Source organism: Girardinichthys multiradiatus, chromosome 2 (assembly GCF_021462225.1).
Source record: "Girardinichthys multiradiatus isolate DD_20200921_A chromosome 2, DD_fGirMul_XY1, whole genome shotgun sequence".
In the NCBI taxonomy this organism is placed as follows: Eukaryota; Metazoa; Chordata; class Actinopteri; order Cyprinodontiformes; family Goodeidae; genus Girardinichthys; species Girardinichthys multiradiatus.
In genome coordinates, this window is record NC_061795.1 from 51,373,367 (window position 1) to 51,393,665 (window position 20,299).

At 44.3% G+C, this 20,299-nt stretch overlaps 1 protein-coding gene across 3 annotated transcripts in view; it reads right to left on the reverse strand.

Annotated features, from left to right (window-relative positions):
• The window catches only part of nup93 (nucleoporin 93), a 51,627-nt gene extending 33,675 nt beyond the window's left edge, over positions 1-17,952 (reverse strand). For 2 of the 3 annotated variants that reach the window (XM_047348477.1, XM_047348467.1), the window contains exons 1-3: positions 17,798-17,952; positions 8,659-8,839; positions 8,264-8,381 (exon numbers count right to left, since the gene is read on the reverse strand). In XM_047348477.1, coding sequence (XP_047204433.1) covers positions 8,264-8,381; positions 8,659-8,837 — 297 coding nt within the window. In that variant the 5' untranslated portion in view covers positions 8,838-8,839; positions 17,798-17,952. Of the gene's footprint in view, positions 1-1,835; positions 2,094-8,263; positions 8,382-8,658; positions 8,840-17,797 lie in introns of those variants that run through there. The other variant, XM_047348485.1, reaches the window with a different exon arrangement.
• Positions 17,953-20,299: the final 2,347 nt, after the last annotated feature.

Consider the following 20,299-nt stretch of genomic DNA (forward strand, 5'->3'; position numbering starts at 1 on the left):
GGAGCAGTTTTACTCACACATTACTGGGTCATTCTTGGGTTGTACTTCATTTTTTTTTAATGCAAAAACAGTCTTACTGTTCTTTTACTGTGAAATTTAAAGCCAAGACAAAAATCCTCTGGTTCTGAAGAGAATAAGTCAAACAACCACAATTTCCCACAAGTCTTTGTTTTTTTATTCCAGAAAATGAGAAAGGAGCGCTTCCAGCTGCAGTAATGTTGCTGTAGGGAATTCAAGTTCATATTAAAAAGCTACATATTAGGTTTTGTGTTGTGCTTATATCTCTTAGCTCTTCCCAAGCTGTTTTTATTGAAATATCTGGACATTTCTGCACCTGAAGCTGCATTTACATTTACTCCCCTTGCTCAGTCCCTAATACACTCAGTCACTGTGTTTCTTTCCTTCTCAGACCTGTTCCCAGGAGGCAGAGAATGGGTCTATATTTAACCAGCCTAACCAGAGAGGAGCTCGGGTCAGCGCTGCTGCAGGGACTGCCCAATAGAGACACACTAGAATAGAACCGAACCAAATAGACTGGAGAAACAGAATATAATTAAACAAAACGGATAGGAACCACATAAAACAGAAATAAACCAAATATAAAACAATCAGAGTGCAGGAATACTCTTGACAACCATCAGAACCACTCGTACCATGATGAACAATACCTCAGCATTTCTGCTTCAGCAGGAAGTTCAAGATTTGTCTGCCAGGTACAGCTTCACTGCCAACAACTGTCTATCCATCATTTTCTGTGCCAAATGTAAACTGGCTTTAAAGCATGCAGCTGTGGCCAGAATATCCCTTTAATCAGAAATAAAAATGTCTTTCTCTTTAAATGAAGCAGTCTTCTTGGCATGCTGGTATGAATCCTACTTAACGTGCACCAAGGAAACCTGCTAACATGACTTAGACAAGAAAGTCTTCAGCATCAAGAATCTAGTTTTATTGGGAAATCTAACTGGTTGCTTAGTTTGGACCAGAACTTTCAAGTTTCAGGTTCAGAGCCAGAAATCAATCCAACCACCCCCCCCCCAAAAAAAAAAAGTAAACAGCCCCTGATGTAAAATAAATGTTTAACTGTTGCATGGAAACATTCAAACCAGTCACTTTAACCAACACCACCACTGATCCAATTATTCATTCAGCATTTAGGTAAAATGGAGGCTCCTGCCCCTGGCCCCACCCCTGTGCTGGATCTCCTGAGAGATCTGCACAGCCACAGCCTGCTGGTCCGTCCAGAGTCATGAAAACAAATCTGGAGACACAACATACTTCATAATCCACCAAATAGACTTGATCCAGTTAGCGGAGTAAGGTTGGGCTGAGGCTAATTTATCCTCCAATAAACACATGATGATTATTTCCATGAAATCCTGATTTCATATAAAACTCAACTAAAATATCAAAAACATTATTTTGTATTTCTTAATTTATCACATTAAAACGTTCATTATTATTAGGGGTCTCTTAAATGAAATGAAAATAAAGATTTTTCTGTGTTCTCAGTGACATACTGGCCAGGCCTCTAAAGCTACCAATCATTCATTCATTCATTCATTCATTCATTCATTCATTCATTCATTCATTCATTCATATAGCTGGTCTCCGAGGCTGACAGCACAGTTAAAGTGCTCCTTTTGCAAGTCATTATGAAGTAATAGTAAGATGTATCTGGCAGAGAATAAGCATCTGACCACAGCCCAATCTGCCCAGAAAAACACAAAACAGTGAAACTTATGTTTCAGTCCAGATTACATTATCACTACATTAGCACCGCTAGATGAGCAATAAGTATTAGTGCGCGTATCTTCAAGTATGTTAGTAATACTCACTCATTCTGAGAGCGTCCAGCCTGTGTTGCAGACACACAGACGAGATGATGGGATGAGACAAAAAAAATTGTTTTTGGTCTTTGTCAGGATCCAGATATCTGGGCCCAGAAACCCAAGCTGTTCTTTCACCTCCCGGTCCAACTGAGCCAAGGCAGCGGTACAGGCCGCCATACTGGGGTGTGTTCGCAGTGCCCTATGGAGCTGGCCTGGAGCCCTCAGCTGAAAGCAGCCCAGAGAGTCGTATAAGCTGGAAATCGAAGTGAAAGCGCCACATCAAGACTACCTGGAGGTGGTTTTATTGTGGAAGGGCTGAACCATCTCAGTGTTCAGATATGGGGGGGTTCAGGGAAAAGCAACTATAGAATCATATAAAATATCTGTTCATTACCCCCCCCTCCCAGCCATTATTCTTCATCCACCCTCACTTTGCTCCCTTCACTTCACTTCATCCTCATATCTCAGCCTTCTGCCTCATCCCTTCCTCAGCCTCACTCCTTTTCTTTCTTCCTTTTCCATCCATCCCTCCCTCCCTCCATCAGCTCAATGCAATTATAGTAATGGATTTTCCCCCTCAGTTGATGGCTTCCGACATCCTGTCTTGAAACGAGGCTAATCATGCTCTTAAGGGTCATGTTTAGTTAATGAAGGGTTTGGGATGCACATGGGGGAGGGAGGAGGCCATGCTTATATGAAGGATGCCCATTATTGCACATATGCACAAAGCAGACATTCATTCACACGCCTTCATGTTATTCCCACAAGCATCAGCAACAAATACATGAATTTTAGTACACGCATCAAGAGGAACGCACACACCCATCTGTCCCCAGATGTTCACATTCACTCAGAAGCAGATGATGAACTGTATATGGCAGCGATACAAACAGAGCACACAGGCCTGTGAAGCTATGTCAGGATCTCAGCAGATGCTCTAGGCTTTGCCAGCATGTCTGCTGAATGATGTGTGTACGTCTGAGACTGGGAGGGCCGAGGCTGAGACTGAGGGAGAGACAGGATGAAGATGGGAGAAAAAGCAAAGGAAGTGGAACAAAGATCAGACAGGAAAGATAGCGGTAATATAAACGAGAAAAGGAGAGTTAGCAGGACTCAACAGAGAGTAGAATACAGGCCAAGGAGGATTGAGAGGTGAAAAATAAGATAAGGACACAAAAGTGGAAAAAACTGTGACCAGTTGCCATTTTCATTCTAACAGAACTGTCTGCTTACTTCTGCAGTTTCATGTCCCTGTTTATCATATCTGACTGATTTTTATATGCCTTAAATCCAACCAAGCACATATAACAGTTAATAGCTCAGTGGTTCATCATAAACACAGGTGATATGATGCCAGAATGAAGCTCTGCAACATTTCGGTTTTATCTGATAAATGTGACTTTAATGTGTAGAATGAAGGTGTCCATCAGTAGATGAAGGTGCAGAGGAAAGCCATGCAGAGAAATCCTCACAGTATTTTATAGACAATATTTTTGATCCAATTTGGACCTTCCTCGTGTCAACATGTTTGCAGATCCACCAGAGAGAAGCTTCAGGTAAGATGTGACATACATGGCATATTTTCCTTATTTATACTCATAGGCATCACGATGCAGACATGGACGACTCCGACTGGATTAGCTTAATGTCCGCTGCGTCGGTAAACTGGAAGACCATCCAGCTAGCGATGTCAAATCTTCTCCCAACTCTGAGAAGGTGAAGCTATTACAAAGTTAGCAGAAACTTTTACACCAGAGGACCTGCCAACCTCGTTTAGACTCGACAGGATCAAGGGTTGGTGTTTTTGGATTTCATTTCCTACCTGAAAGGTCTCAGTGATACGCTGATCTCCACAGTTTAAAGCCACACAAAGTGATAAGCAGGTAAGATAAATCTGCACAGACAGATACCGCCAGCGAATCTTTTGTCCCTGTAACTGAGCCTGTCGTGTTCTCCAGATGAGTTCAGTGAGTCATACGGGTCTAAATAGAACGGCTCTATATGGGAAGGTAGCAGAGAAACAGCAGATCACTGACCAGTTACAGAAGATGATCAGCTGTTTGTTCAGAACAAGCAGAGGTCCAAAACTTCTGGCTTCACAGATAGTGGTGCAGACATTTTTTTATGTATTCTGCAGTTACATCTTTTTGTCTGCGATACGCGTTATTAGTCTGGTTGTGGTTGGGTGGGGTCAATAAGGGATTTCTCATCACATTGTGATTAGAAGGATAATGGAGTTGTGAAACATTCCCAGGATGGGAAGAAGACATTCATTGGATTGGTAGATCATTAAAAGTATGTAGATTGTCGTATCTGAATGTCCACGTCTTTCTGGTCGATGACAATCCAAGCTGGATCACAACGCTGTCAATAAAATATTAGTGAGACCAAGTGTGCAGCATGTTCTCCATTTATCCAGTTAAGCCCAAAATGATTCATACCCCTGGCTAAGGCTGCGTGATGATAGGAGAACGTGATAATATTGCTGAATTTTGCAGGATCCAAGATGGTTTGCATTAAATAAATAAGTAAACAGTGATCATCTGCTTCTGCTATGGGTTCATAGCAGACACAGACCCAGAAAGGTTTTACTGAAACAGTTGCTTCTGGCCGAGGTCCAACGGCCTGGTACCTAAATAATTAACTTACATTTGTTGCTTTCTTTGCTATATGCATATTTACATACATTGATATCGGGATAACAAAACATTGATGATGTATCGTGCAGCTTTTACGTTATTCTAATCCAACCAAGACGTTTGTTTTTGAGGGGAAATGTTTTTTAAAATGAAATAATTATTGGGACCTTCTTCTAACAGCTGAGCAGCTTTCTGCATGGTTCCTCTGATGTTCTGATCATTTCCCTTTAAAAAGGTAGAAGGACTCCTTACCATCACCCTAATCTTTAGCTCCCTACACATGCATCAGATTAAGGTCAGGGTTCTGACTCCAAAATATTCTTATTTCCAGTGAGAAGAAACATGTTGGTTAAATTAAAAGATTAATTGAAATGTGAATCTTCCAGGTGTATGAATAATTTTGGCCATAAAGTCACATCTTGTTATTAGAAAAATAAATTCTGCTTAGAATCAGCTTCAAGCCTAGTTTATTACACGTCTAAATGTGCACAAATGAATCTGAAAACAAAGAAAATGTTTAATTGATGAACCATGATCTGGAATATTCCATCCAGACTGAATGAACAACTTTGTTTTCCTGTTTCCAGATTTCTACGTTTCTTATCGCTTCATCATTTCTCATCTGCGTTCATACATCATATTCAACAGGAAAGAGCCTAGCAGTAAATGTTTTAAAGTCAAATATAACTGCTGCTTTGTAATTTGGAGTTTAATTTTCTTCTTCCAAAAATCCCTTCAGCATAAAACTTTGAAATTCTTAAACTTCTTTTAAACAAACAAAAGCATAAACTAGGTCAGTAAGGAAAGATTTTCCACAGCAACGTCTAGTATTTATTTTTCACGTCTTTACTAAAGTAAGTTAACAGGAAGTAGGATGGTGAGAGGGGCCTGGATTCGAACCAGCGGCAGGCTGCATCGACAACTATGGCCTCCGTATGTGGGTCAGACGCTGTACCACTGCGCCACCGTCACGCCCAGCATCAATTTCTTTAAAAGACTTTCAGTGTTAGCATCAGAATGCAACCGGACTAAAACTGCAGCTCATTCTGTGCACAGTCACAAAGAAACAGCCTACAGTAACTCACAGCTCCTACATCCAGACCAACTGTGGCTTCGCTCACAAACATCTGCAACAAACCTCTGGATGCAAGAGTTGCTCACTCATGTTTGATCAGATACACATAATCAGAAAAGAAAGATGAACTGTTCCTTTCAAGCAGATCTGCAGAGCTTTACACTGACCACAGCTTCATGATGAAGCCAAATTTAGACGCTGTGCTGCTGGGGGGCGCACACCAATCAGAACCACAGGGTTGGTGCTGGTCACAGTTTAAACTGCCCTGTGAGGCGTGTCAACATAAGACACCTAGTGAGTCACACTGGTGTTTTCTACCAGAACGTATATTCATTGTGTGAATAACGTAATAGTTACATCAACTAATAAATCAACTGGTCCCCATCTCCGGCAGTGATTGGGCGAGAGGCAGGGTCCACCCTGGACAGGCCACCAATCCATCACAGGACAACACAGAGAAACAAAGGATTGTGGCAGGAAGTTGGAGTACCCAGAGGGAACCCACACATCCACAGGGACAACATGCAAACTCCACACACAATGACTCCAGCTGGGATTTAAACCCAGGACCTTCTTGCAAGGCAGCAGCGCTACCATCTGCACCACTGTGCATGCAGCCCATAACAAAAGCAAATGGACACAATTACACCTAAACTTTTGTTTCAAATATGAGATGAAACGTCTTTTTTTCCCCAGAGTTTGAAAAGATTATTTTTGGATATCAAGAAAACCAAACCATCAAATGTCTGCATTCATTTTGTTATATGTGCACGTACTAATGTCAAGCTGTCACTATGTAAAAATGGGACCAGTGTTTGCATGAGCAGAACTAGGTCTGTACTGAACAGGACCATCAGGCTCACCACCTGTTTCTGGCTGTAGAACATCTTCTAAAGGAAAATGTTGTAGTTTGTTGTCTATTACAGAAATATACTGTTTTTTAGTGTTTATGCTGGATTTATGACCAGACTTATTTTTATCATTTGCTTAAATTCACACAGTCATATTATGGCTGTACTGATGCCTTTTTACTGCACCCGTTGTCCTGTTCCCTGTGCAGAATATTGGTTGGAAGTCAACACAGTTATAAAGATCAGTAAAAACAGAATCTGACTGCAGCGATAAACTGATAGTCTTACCATTTAAACTACATCTTTAGTTAGTTTTCTTTCTTGCTGTGGTAGAATATGTAACATTTTTAGCTTTTACTCATGGAGCAGAAAATAATAACAATCCGACTCACAATTAGTCACAATTTGCTACACGAGCCAAATGTAGATTGGACAACGTATCCCATTGTTCATTAAAATATAAATGGCCATGTCCAAGCAGCTTTATTTAATGACGGGCGGACGATATGACTGAGTGTCTGGTGTCTTCTTACCTTCTCAGTATGTTCAGAATGCTAAAGCTATGGATGGACTGAAGTGGATTTTCTTTCTGGATTTTTCTTTTTCAGATTTTCTACTAAACACGGGGTGAACACCTGAGAGCTGGAGCTGTGATGTGTTTCCATCAACTTTCTTGTGATGAGAAAGGCTCTAAGGAACTGTGGTGTTACAGACCAATATAGGAAACCCAACAACAGCAGGAAAAGATGAAGACGCTGATTTAGAAGCTGAGTGCTCTTCCAGTCAGCCTGTGAAACCCATCCAGGCCAGCAGAAATCCAGCTGACCAAGAGGAACAAAATACATCCTCATTAGGCTGAGCTGAAATAAAACTGCAGAAAGGCAAATAAAGGAGAGCTAGAGAGAAAAGCTCTTAAAGAAGAATAAAATGAGATGTAAGATCGGTAAAATAATGCTCAACTTTTACTGCCCAGGTTTACCACTGATCTGGATTAATGCAGCTTAAATGATAGAAAACATGTTGAGTCGGGTTGCAATGCATTTAAAGGCACAGGCTCAATTAACCAGCAGTATAATACCATCTACCTGACCCCACAGCTTTATGGAAGAACTCCCACAGGTGGTCACTGTGATGTGGAGAATATGACATCACATTGATGCCGTAAGTTATGATGCACCAATCAGTCGGTCTGCCAGTTTCCTGTTGATCAGCAGGACTAAAAATATGCATTCATTAAATCTATCAAAACTTCCATAACCTTCAGTCTTTAAATAGATCAACCAACATCATATACTTGGACGCACTTTTATATACTTAATAAAAATGTAAATTCAATAGAGATTAGCAACATGTGCTTTGATACATAAATAATGGTCTCCTTGAAATTTCTTTATTCCCTATTTAATTCAAAACATCTCTTGAAATAATTGGATCATAACTGTGTCTCTTGGCTGATCTGAATCAGCAGCACAGACCTTATACAAAAATCCGGCCCGTATCGGCCAGGAAGAGCGTGATCGGTGCATTTCTAATAAGGTGCATGTAAGACGAGGGACAGTAGACCCGGTGCTGCCATTTAATGAGAACTTGTGCTTCACTTGCAAGCAGAGGTCAATTAGCGAGAAAGTTCTTTATAGCTAGTTTATCTCTGCGGTTCTAAACCCAGCAGACTGGACCCGGTCCCACTGTGGCTCAGTGAAAGGTGTCATCTCGCAATCCGATTGATGTGCCCCTGGGCAAGGCACTTAACCCCAGGTTACGTAGCAGTCTGTATTGGTGCATGAATGTATGGGCTAGTGAGTGTGACTGGGTGAATGTGGCTCTAATGTAAAGTGCTGAACAAATTCAGCCCATTTATTGGATTTCTACCTGTATATCGGTGTCTTTGACTGGTTCCAGGGGCTCAAAGGTGGTGGCAGCACTGAGACTTTCCAACCTCTGAGAAATGTGAAAGATGTCCAAACCTCTGGAACCAAGGAGGATGGACCTGTCAGAGGAACACAAATATATGAAGAAACTTGTGACCAAAACTGACAACGAAACGCAGTCGGTCATATATACTCTTTCATATACTATTAGTGCTAACCAGTCACATCTCTACAAACCCTCAATACTAATCAATCATATGAGTGTATGCATTATTATATTACAGTTAAGACAAAAGCTGTCTATATTAGACCCTGGCATAACAAAGGGGTTCTATCATGTGTGATGTAAACTCAGGAGAAAAACAGATTTGAAAATGAAATGTACTCATTACTTACGCTTTTACATCTGCTGAATCTTGGGAGGTACGGGTCAGGGTGCGGGATCGAAGCCTCTCACCAGCCTGCTGGATCTCCTGAAGGTTCCTTTCAACATGTGGCAGTTCAGACACAGCTTCAGTTTCTGCAGCCAGCTGCTCTGCCTGCTGCAGAAGTTCCCCAAAACCTTCTGCATCCATAGCTTCACACAGGAGGAAGACATTTAGATGTGAGACACACTTAGCGGGTGACGAAAATCCAGAAGGTCATTTAAGGTGGGTATTCTCAGCTACTGGCTTTGTGCTACAACAGAGTGAATTACATTTAGAAAAGGAAAATTAGGGTTATTTTTATTTGTTAAAAGGCCAGAATAATAAAAGTTTGATTACTCTCTCATTCTGGTACTGTTATAATTCAATTCAAAAATACTTTATTAATCCCAAAGGGAAATTAAATGTTGTTGTAGCTCATATTATGAAGGTTTCTTCAAAGAGACGTTGTAGAAGCTGATGGTTGTGGGCAGGAAGGATCTCCTGTAGCGCTCCGTCTTACAGCAGATCTGAAGAAGCCTCTGACTGAAGACACTCTGTTGTTGTAGGACAGTCTCATGAAGAGGATGCTCAGGGTTCTCCATAATGTTCTTCATTTTATGAAGAATCCTTCTTTCCACAATGATCTCCAGAGGTTCCAGAGGAATCTCCAGAACAGAACCAGCCTTCTTTATCAGCTTGTTGAGCTTTTTTATGTCCCTGGTTCTGATGCTGCTTCCCCAGCAGATGATGGAGAAGAGATCACACTCTCCACAACAGACTTATAGAAGATATGCAGCATCTTGCTGCAAACACTGAAGGTCCACCACCTCCACTTCTTCTCCCATGATGGAAATAGTCTCTGACCTATTCATGATTCTCCTAAAATCTACAATCATCTCCTTTGTTTTAGTCACGTTCAAAATGAGATGATTGTTTCCACACCATGCCACAAAGTGGTCCACCACCTTCTTGTACTCAGCTTCTTGTCCATCTCTGATCCACCCCACGACTGCAGAATCATCTGAGTATTTCTGCAGATGACAGGAGTCTGTCTTGTCCTGGAAGTCTGAGGTGTACAGAGTGAAGAGGAATGGTGAGAGTACCGTCCCCTGTGGTGCTCCTGTGCTGCTGACTACCTGGTTAAACTCACAACAATCTTCAGCAAAATACCCTTGAATCCAGAGATTATTCTGTGTTTTTAAATGGTAAAAATATAATACGCTATAGAAACAATTAAGTCCGAGTTATTTTATTCATTGAAAAAGGTAAGTGATTCATCAAAGATCATTAGTGAAACATGTATGACAACATAAACGGAGCATCTGTAGTCACTTGACGTCTCGCACACACCCACACACATATATATATATATATATATATATATATATATATATATATATATATATATATATATATAATGTATATAATTGCCTGTATCATGTGACACAGATACATCATTATAGGTCACTGAGAGGGCTGGAAACATAATGATAGATGAGAAGGAGAAAATGTGCGTTTATTGCAGCTAATAGCAACACAGAATCATTTCCTATTAGCATACGGCCCTTATTCTAATATTGACTTACCTAAAAGGTTTTGGTACACTGATTTTTGCTTTGTTACCATTAGCTGCAGTTTGTACTCCAACCAAGTGGTTGATGATTAATCAGCATGTTTGGCCATTCACTTAAAACTAGCTATCTAATTGCTATTGCAATACTATTGCTGAATATTGTCATGACGATTACCTCCCTCTCCCTGATTCTTCTGCTTTCATTTCCGTCATGACCATTCATTTAGGAGCTTCAGCATCTACCACAAAACATATACATCAAATGAGGGCCTGATTTATTATTGCCATTCAGATTTGCTGGACAAGCACATTAAATATAATATTCTACCAAAAAGTGCATCCAAGCGAATGTGATAAGAAATTGGTGGTGATTAGATACACAACTCTGGTTTCAACTAAAAAAGAGTGCATGATGCATGGGTTTTTGTTTCAAAGCTGGATATTCTATGTTGTTGTTTTAATGCTGAAAATAATAATTTGGTATTGAATAAAGTGACTGTTGTAAGGATTATGATTATTGATTAATTAATATTTATCTAAAATCATAATTCAGGAAAAGAATCCCTCAATTCCAGAATCCCTCATGACTACTACAGGCCTGGGGTCGGGACTCGCCAGAGAGCGCCTGGTGGCCGGGTTGCTCCTCGCGGGACCCGGCCGGGCCAAGCCCGGACGAGAGAAGCGAGGCCATCCCCCAGTGGGCCCACCACCTGCAGGGGGAAGAACCGTGAGGGACCGGTGCAAAGAGGATTGGGTGGCAGACAAAGGTGGACACCTCGGCGGCCCGATCCCTGGATGCTTAGGCTGGCTCTAGGGACGTGGAATATCACCTCGCTGGGGGGGAAGGAGCCTGAGCTGGTGCGGGAGGTCGAGAGATATTGACTAGAAATAGTCGGACTCGCCTCCATGCACAGCGTGGGCTCTAGAACCCATCTCCTTGAGAGGGGCTGGACGCTCTTCTACTCTGGAGTGGCCCACGGGGAGAGGCAGCGGGCTGGGGTGGGTTTGCTTGTTGCCCCCAGCTCAGCCGTCTAGTGTTGGTGTTTACCCCAGTGGATGAGAAGGTCGCATCCCTGTGCCTTCGGGTTGGGGAGAGGTCTCTGACTATCATTTCAGCCTACGGGCCAAGTGGTAGTGCAGAGTACCCGGCCTTCTTGGCGTCCCTGTCGGGGGTGCTGGATAGTGCCCCTCCCGGGGACTCCATTATTCTGCTGGGGGACTTCAACGCCCACGTGGGAAACGACAGTGACACCTGGAGAGGCGTGATCAGGAGGAATGGCCTCCCTGATCTGAATCCGAGTGGTGTTTTGTTATTGGACTTCTGTGCTAGTCACGGATTGTCCATAATGAACACCATGTTCAAACATAAGGGTGTCCATCAGTGCACTTGGCACCAGGATACCCTAGGCAGGAGGTCAACGATCGACTTTGTTGTCGTATCATCAGACCTTCGGCCGCATGTTTTGGACTCTTCGGGTGAAGAGAGGGGCTGAGCTGTCCACTGATCATCACCTGGTGGTGAGTTGGATCCGCTGGAGGAGGAGAAAGCCGGACAGACTTGGCAGGCCCAAGCGCATAGTGAGGGTCTGCTGGGAACGCCTGGCAGAGCCCTCGGCCAGGGATGTATTCAACTCCCACCTCCGGGAGAGCTTCGACCAGATCCCGGGGGATGTTGGAGACATAGAGTCCGAGTGGACCATGTTCTCCGCATCTATTGTCAATGCTGCTGCCTGTAGCTGCGGCAGTAAGGTCTGCGGTGCCTGTCGCGGCGGCAATCCCAGAACCCGGTGGTGGACACCAGCAGTAAGGGATGCTGTCAAGCTGAAGGAGTCCTATCGGCTGTGGTTGGCTTGTGGGACTCCTGAGGCGGCTGACGGGTACCGTGAGGCCAAGCGTGCTGCGGCCCGGGCTGTGGCAGAGGCAACAACTCGGGCAAGAGAAAAGTTCGTTGAGGCCATGGAGAAGGACTACCGGTTGGACTTGAAGCGATTCTGGCAAACCGTCCGGCGCCTCAGGAGGGGGAAGCAGTGCTTTGCCAACACTGTTTATAGTGGGGGTGGGAGGCTGCTGACCTCGACTGAGGACATTATCGGGCGGTGGAAGGAGTACTTCGAGGATCTCCTCAATTCTGCCATCACGCATTCCCTGGTGGAAACAGAGGCTGGGGACTCGGGGTTGGACTCTTTCATCACCCAGGCTGAAGTCACCGAGGTGGTTAAAAAGCTCCGCGGTGGCAGGGCTTCGGGGGTGGATGAGATCCGCCCTGAGTACCTCAAGTCTCTGGATGTTGTAGGGCTGTCATGGTTGACATGCCTCTTCAACATTGCGTGGCGGTCGGGGACAGTGCCTCTGGACTGGCAGACTGGGGTGGTGGTTCCTTTGGTTCCGGAGGGTGTGTTCCCACTACAGGGGGATCACACTCCTCAGCCTCCCTGGTAAGGCCTACGCCAGGGTATTGGAGGGGAGAGTCCGACCGATAGTCGAACCCCGGCTTCAGGAGGAGCAGTGTGCTTTTCATTCCGGCCGTGGAACACTGGACCAGCTCTATACCCTCTACAGGGTACTCGAGGGTTCGTGGGAGTTTGCCCAACCGGTCCACATGTGTTTTGTGGACCTGGAGAAGGCATTCGACTGTGTCCCTCGTGATGCCCTGTGGGGGGTGCTCCAGGAGTATGGAATCGGGGGCTCTTTACTAGGGGCCATCCGGTCCCTGTACGAGCGGAGCAGGAGTTTGGTCCGCATTGCCGGCACTAAGTCGGACCTGTTCCCGGTGCACCGACGCCTCGCCAACAACCTGAACGAGTTCTACTGCCGCTTTGAAAGACAAAGGGACAGTCCTGCAACCATCTCCCACGACGCCCCCCAACAGCTGCAGCCACAATCCACCACCCCCACCTCCCCAACCTCAAGAGGGGCCTTGGCACCTCCAACCCCCACCCTGAAGTTCCTCCCCACCAGCCCCCTACCCACGCCGAGGACGGCTCTTTCCATCCAGGAGAGGGACGTCAACAAACTCTTCAGGAGACAGAACCCCCGGAAAGCTGCTGGTCCGGATTCTGTCTCACCAGCCAGCCTGAAGCACTGCGCTGATCAGCTGTCTCCAGTCTTCACAGACATTTTTAACACCTCACTGGAGACATGTCATGTGCCAGCCTGCTTCAAGTCCTCCACCATCGTCCCTGTTCCCAAGAAGCCAAGGACCACAGGGCTTAATGACTTCAGACCCGTCGCCCTGACCTCTGTGGTGATGAAGTCCTTTGAGCGCCTTGTGCTCTCACACCTAAAAGACATCACCGACCCCCTCCTTGACCCCCTGCAGTTTGCCTACAGAGCCAACAGGTCTGTAGATGATGCAGTCAACCTAGCCCTTCACTTCATCCTCCGGCACCTGGACTCCACAGGAACCTATGCCAGGATCCTGTTTGTGGATTTCAGCTCTGCCTTCAACACCATCATCCCAGTTCTGCTACAGGAGAAGCTCTCCCAGCTGAGTGTGCCCGACTCCACCTGCAGGTGGATCACTGACTTCCTGTCTGACAGGAAGCAGCGCGTGAGGCTGGGGAAGCACGTCTCTGACTCCCTGACCATCAGCACCGGTTCCCCCCAAGGCTGTGTTCTCTCTCCTCTGCTCTTCTCCCTGTACACCAACAGCTGCACCTCCAGTCACCAGTCTGTCAAGCTTCTGAAGTTTGCGGACGACACCACCCTGATCGGACTCATCTCTGATGGTGACGAGTCCGCGTACAGATGGGAGGTGGACCATCTGTTGGACTGGTGCAGCCAGAACAGCCTTGAGCTCAATGCTCTAAAGACAGTGGAGATGGTTGTGAACTTCAGGCAGAACCCAGCCCCACCTGCCCCCATCACCCTCTGTGACTCCACAATTGACACTGTGGAATCTTTCCGCTTCCTGGGAACCATCATCTCCCAGGATCTCAAGTGGGAGCCAAACATCAGCTCCCTCATCAAGAAAGCCCAGCAGAGGATGTTCTTTCTGCGGCAGCTGAAGAAATTCAACCTGCCAAAGACTATGATGGTGCACTTCTACACAGCCATCATTGAGTCCATCCTCACCTCCTCCATCACCATCTGGTACGCCGCTGCTACAGCCAAGGATAAGGGCAGGCTGCAGCGTGTCATTCGGTCTGCTGAGAAGGTGATTGGCTGCAGTCTACTGTCGCTCCAGGAACTGTACACCTCCAGGACCCTGAAGCGGGCAGGGAAGATTCTGGCTGATCCCTCCCACCCCGGTCACAGACTCTTTGAGACTCTCCCCTCTGGCAGGAGGCTGCGGTCCATCCGGACCAAAACCTCACGCCACAAGAACAGTTTTTTCCCATCTGCCACCAGCCTGGTTAACAAAGCCCAGAAACCACCCTGACACTCTCCCTTTCACCCACACCCCCCCTTTTTTTGCTGACAGGACACCTGTAACCTGTAACTCTATGCGTTACATTAACGTTCAGCTTGGACTCCTGCTTTACTTGCACAATGATCACCTGCACTGTTGTATTGCTCTTGCATCTTATACTGCTCTATATTTACTCTCACTCACTTAAAACTGTGCACATATATTTATATTATATTGTAGATATGTTTATACTGTTTCATTTGTATTGTATTGCACCGACTACGCCAAAACAAATTCCTTGTATGTCCAAAAACGTACTTGGCAATAAAGCTTTTCTGATTCTGATGTTGGACTCCGGCAGGGCTGCCCTTTGTCACCGGTCCTGTTCATAACTTTTATGGACAGGATTTCTAGACGCAGTCAAGGGCCGGAGGGGGTCTGGTTTGGGGACCAGTGGATTTCGTCTCTTCCTTTTGCGGATGAGGTGGTCCTGCTGGCCCCCTCTAGCCAAGACCTACAGCATGCACTGTGGCGGTTCGCAGCCGAGTGTGAAGCGGCAGGGATGAAGATCAGCTCCTCCGAGTCCGAGGTCATGGTTCTCGACCGGAAAAGGGTGGCTTGTCCTCTTCAGGTTGGAGGGGAGTTCCTGCCTCAAGTGGAGGAGTTTAAGTATCTCGGGGTCTTGTTCATGAGTGAGGGAAGAATGGAGCGGGAGATCGACAGACGGATCGGTGCGGCTGCCGCAGTAATGGGTGCGCTGTACCGGTCCGTTGTGGTGAAGAGAGAGCTTGCCGAAAAGCAAAGTTCTCAATTTACCAGTCGGTCTACGTTCCTACCCTCACCTATGGCCATGAACTTTGGGTCATGACCGAAAGAACGAGATCCCGGATACAAGCAGCTGAAATGAGCTTCCTCCGTAGGGTGGCCGGGCACTCCCTTAGAGATAGGGTGAGGAGCTCGGCCATCCGGGAGGAGCTCGGAGTAGAGCTGCTGCTCCTCCACATCGAGAGGAGCCAGTTGAGGTGGCTCGGACATCTATAATGGATGCCTCCTGGACGCCTTCCTCGGGAGGTGTTCCAGGCACGTCCCACCGGGAGGAGGCCCAGGACACGCTGGAGGGACTATGTCTCTCGGCTGGCCTGGGAACGCCTTGGGCTGCCCCCCGGAGAAGCTGGAAGAGGTGTCTGGGGAGAGGGACGTCTGGGCGTCTCTACTGAGTCCGGTGCCCCCGTGACCCGGATAAGCAGAAGACGACAAACGAACGAACGATAATTCAGGAAAATAATTTCTTAACCAAAAATCATTACGTACAAATAGGAATCAGATGTCCTTTGATGTTGTGATTATAGGCTCAAAGCTCCTAGTTAGCTATTCATCGTTAATAATTGATCAATTATTAACCAAAACCACAAAATCTCACTGTTTATTCAACCATTCAAATGTGTAATTTGGGTTAAATGGAAAGAAATCTTCCTGGTGTTGATGTCTGGATTGCAGCGATCAGCTGATAAACGGTGGGGCCACGCCCCTTTAGCCACAACCAGCTGATCGCCCCAAATCTTGATAAAGGGCCATAAACTCTTAGGCGGGAACTTAGTGGAAAATCTCCAGCAATAAAACTGGAACAAAGAGTGGTCGGGTGAGGCCCAGACAGCAGTTGCCTTGAATGAAAACTTTTAAAAGTCCAACTTTTAACTCCTTGCTGATTTGGGATCAACCGGACAAACATGAACCACACAGCAGCAAATCAAAGCACAGCTCAGCATAAAATACTTCTATCAGTGTTGCATGCAACAAGTTGCTACCTTAGATTAACTAATGGTGATTCTAAATCACCTCAACTATGCCTCATCCTGACCAGACCTCTAAATGTACCTATCCGGTTTAATATAAAAAGAACAAAATTACTTAGACGTTGATTTTTTCTCTCCACCAATTGAGGATGGATCAGGTCTGAAGAAAAATGAAGGAGGGGGATCACACGTCCGTGATCAACTCAAGAAAAAAAACAATAAACTTCTGATCCATTCAGGGGAGGGAAATATGAAGAACCGTTTAGTCGACTGAATCAACCAGGAGGAAACTCATCTCCTTGGAAATCAAACCTCTGTGGGTTTCCACCTTCGTTGGGTGTCGGCGTGGTCTTCGTTTGGTATATGAATCTTCTGACCTTCTTGTATCAGACAGATTTCAAGTTCTTCCAGGAATGGCCCTGTGGAGAAAAAGTTTGCCTGCGAGTTTTTGTCTCTCCAGATATGCGCCTCGGTTGCGTCGTGCTGTGAGACCTGCTGGAAATGGCAACGAAAGTTTATTTCCTGCTGGTTTTACAATCCCGGGTGACGTCAGAGCAGCAACTTCTGTTGAGCTGAATGTTGACCTGCTCAGCCTAGCCTATCTGACCAGAATGGATGACTCAAACACTGTTATAAATCAAATAACAGCTATTTGGTCCCACCACTAAAAACACAGTTCATTCAGGCTATTTTTAAATTATGACAATATGGACATTTTTTGTGAATTTGAGTCACAATATTGAAACTTCAATTTTTAAACACTGTGCCTCTTTTGTACCTTCAAACATGATCTTGATTTTATTTTAAAGCTCTTTAAATGTTCTTCCAGATAAAATAGTTTTATATTTTAATTATGTGAGAATGTTACATCAGCTAGAAGAACATGTTATTCAGGATGTTTCTTCAGATGTGGTGAAAAATCAAACACCAACATTTTTCTAAAAATACAATAAAAATAACAAATTGGTTAACTTCTGAGATCAAATCTGGAACTTGACAACGTTGGTAGAAACAGCGTCGGTATTTACCAGTATGTAAGAAGCAGACTATGAAATAAATAAACTCTGAGATGTAAACATGTCAGTTGTTTCTACACGCACATGGAGTTCGGTGGTTCTGTTAGCTTTTGGCGTTAAAAAATAAAAACTAAGCCTGACGCGTAATTCATATGAGACAACATAAAGAGATCGTATAAAGATTTTAATTGCTGAGATTAAACATGTAGGACTGGAAATAACCATGTGTTTGAACTATTTACAAAGCAACGGTAGCCGCGTTGGCATGCTAACAGTTAGCTTGAACCAACGGCTCATCACAGCTAGCAGGCTAACAATGGTAGCGCTCCCTCACGCGCTTCTGAAGCTAACTATACGTTTAATTGGTCGCTGCTGAAGGCGGCAGGGCTTCATACCTGTAGTAGGAAGCCAGTGACAGTGCAGCCTTCTGTGTACTCCACAGGCTACTGGATATCCTTAAAGTTAGAAGGTATTTTCGTTCAGCATGAAGTGTAGCCCATCTTCCACCCGGGTTTTCTGTGCTCGATTGTGATTGGTCGGAATCCAGTTCCTACCGGAAGAACTTCTTTTTTGAACTTTTCGGTCTCAAACTGTATGTCGCCATCTGCTGTTCACCTTTATATACCAGCTCCACTACAATCGTACTGTGTATGATCGCGCTGTGCAGCACAGACTAAAGAACAGATTGTAAAACTGATCAATCCATATACAGTACCCTCCAAAAATCTTCAACCACACCAACCTTATTCATATTTTCTTTTACACACTTTTTATTACACACTTTAGTCTTCATCAGTCATTATAACTTTTTTCTGTTTCCTTCAGCAGCAACACAGAAGCTGGTCAGAGTTGATGTGAAGATGGATGGAGCTCGATCCAGGACAATCCTGGAAGAAAACCTGTTAGACACTGGAGGCTGGGGTGGAGGTTCACCTTCCAGCAGCACAACCACCCTAAACATATAGGTACAATGGGATGGCTTAGAATAAAGCACATTCATGTGTTAGAATGGCCTAGTTAAAGTCCAAACCTAAATCTGACTAAGAAACAGTAGCTAGACTGAAAAAACAGATGTTCACAGATGCTCTCCATCCAATCTGACTCAGCTAAAGCTGTGTCTGAACGTTTCTGACCTGATTGTTCCCTGCATAGTGGATATTGTTAATCTATCCCTCCAAACTGGCCTATTTGTCTTTCGCTTTTTAAGAAACCAGATTGGATTCCTCTCAGCCAAATAATTGCAGGCCTATTTCAAAGTGACTTTATATTTAAAAAATCTTAGAAATTGTTCCGGTCGACCAACTGATTGTTTTCTGGAACAACATACAATATCTGTTAAATACCAAGCTGTTTTTTGTAAAATTAATGAAACATCACCTGCTTTGCTTAATGTGTCCAGTGACATCAAGATGGCTGCTGACACCTGGGAATAGTTTGGTGGGCGTCTCTGGAACTGTTTTAGAGTGGTTAAGTCATAAACATTTAAATCAAGGTTTTTTGTGTACGAATATAAACCACATCATGTCATATTTTACTGATCTAATATGTGGGGTACCCCAAGGCTCTGCTTTGAGCCCTCTTCTTTTTTATCATATAAACAAATTGGACTTTTGAACTCAGCCATCCAACCAAACCTAAGTAATTTATGTATTTTCAACCAATCAGAGTCTCTTGAAGTTCACTCAAACATATTTTCTGAAACAGTTTTTATCATTTGATATTTATTTCCATACTAAGAAGGCTGGTGGCAAAACAGGAACTTGAGCTGGTTATATTTACATTAATCTCTTCTCATCTGGACTATGATAACACACTTTTCACTTGTTTCAACAAAAAGCCCTTGATCATCTTTAGTTGGTTTAAAACTGAAGAAACCATGTGTTCATGAGCAACCAGTATTTTTTTATCTGACAGACAGTCCAAGTATAATGTTGTCCCGTTGCTCTGTCAGGACAACAAGACCAGAACCAGAATCTATCAGCATGTAACTGTTACAGTACACGTAATCATATTTTGTCTACAGTCTGTGAAAAAGGGATTTGATAATAAGTCAGTGATATTTGCTGTGACAATATTGCAGATTCAGATTTTTATTCTCATGAAACATTTTACTGAATGATTTTGGATTCTATGTAAACACAGGATCAGTTTTGACCAGTTTTTATTTTAATCATGTAACCAGTATAAACTATTTTCTCTCTACATTCCTACATGCTCAGATGTATGCACTCACCAGCCACTTTATTAGGCACACCTTTCTAGTACCAGGTTACATACTTTTGTCTGCAGGACACATTAACACGAATGCTTCACACAGCTGCTACTGTTGAAAGTAGCAAAGGGCTGTGAAGACTACTAAGATTGCATTTCTGTCCAGCATGGTTCGAAACCACAGCCATAGACCTCAGGTTTTGTTTATTTTTTTAATTCAATTGTAAATCTGTGTGGGACTAATCATTATGTGGTGTCCTCTGCTCCGTGTGAGACGTTTTTAGAGTTTATTGTTTCTGTTCTCAGGGTCTCATCATCTCATCAGGAGGAAGGTCCCTCATCATCTCCCTCAGGCTCAGATGTTCTGCTGCAGTTTGAGCCTCCTACATTCTCTGCTTTAAAGCAGATAGTCCATCAGATCCCTTGCAGACTGTATCACCACTCGTCTGTTTTCCTGTTGTCAGTCACGGTGTCCTTGTCTTGATTAACCAGTCTCTATCATCAGGATGTGTTCCTAATGATTTTAAAAATGCTGTTGTGCTGCCGAACTTTGAGCCAGCTGCTCTCTCCAACTACAGGCCAATATCCAAACTACCTTTTCTGTCCAAAATTTCTGAGAAAATGGTTTTTAATCAAGTCCAAAATCTCTAGAAACCCAGGAGATTTGTAAGGAGTTTCATTCAGGT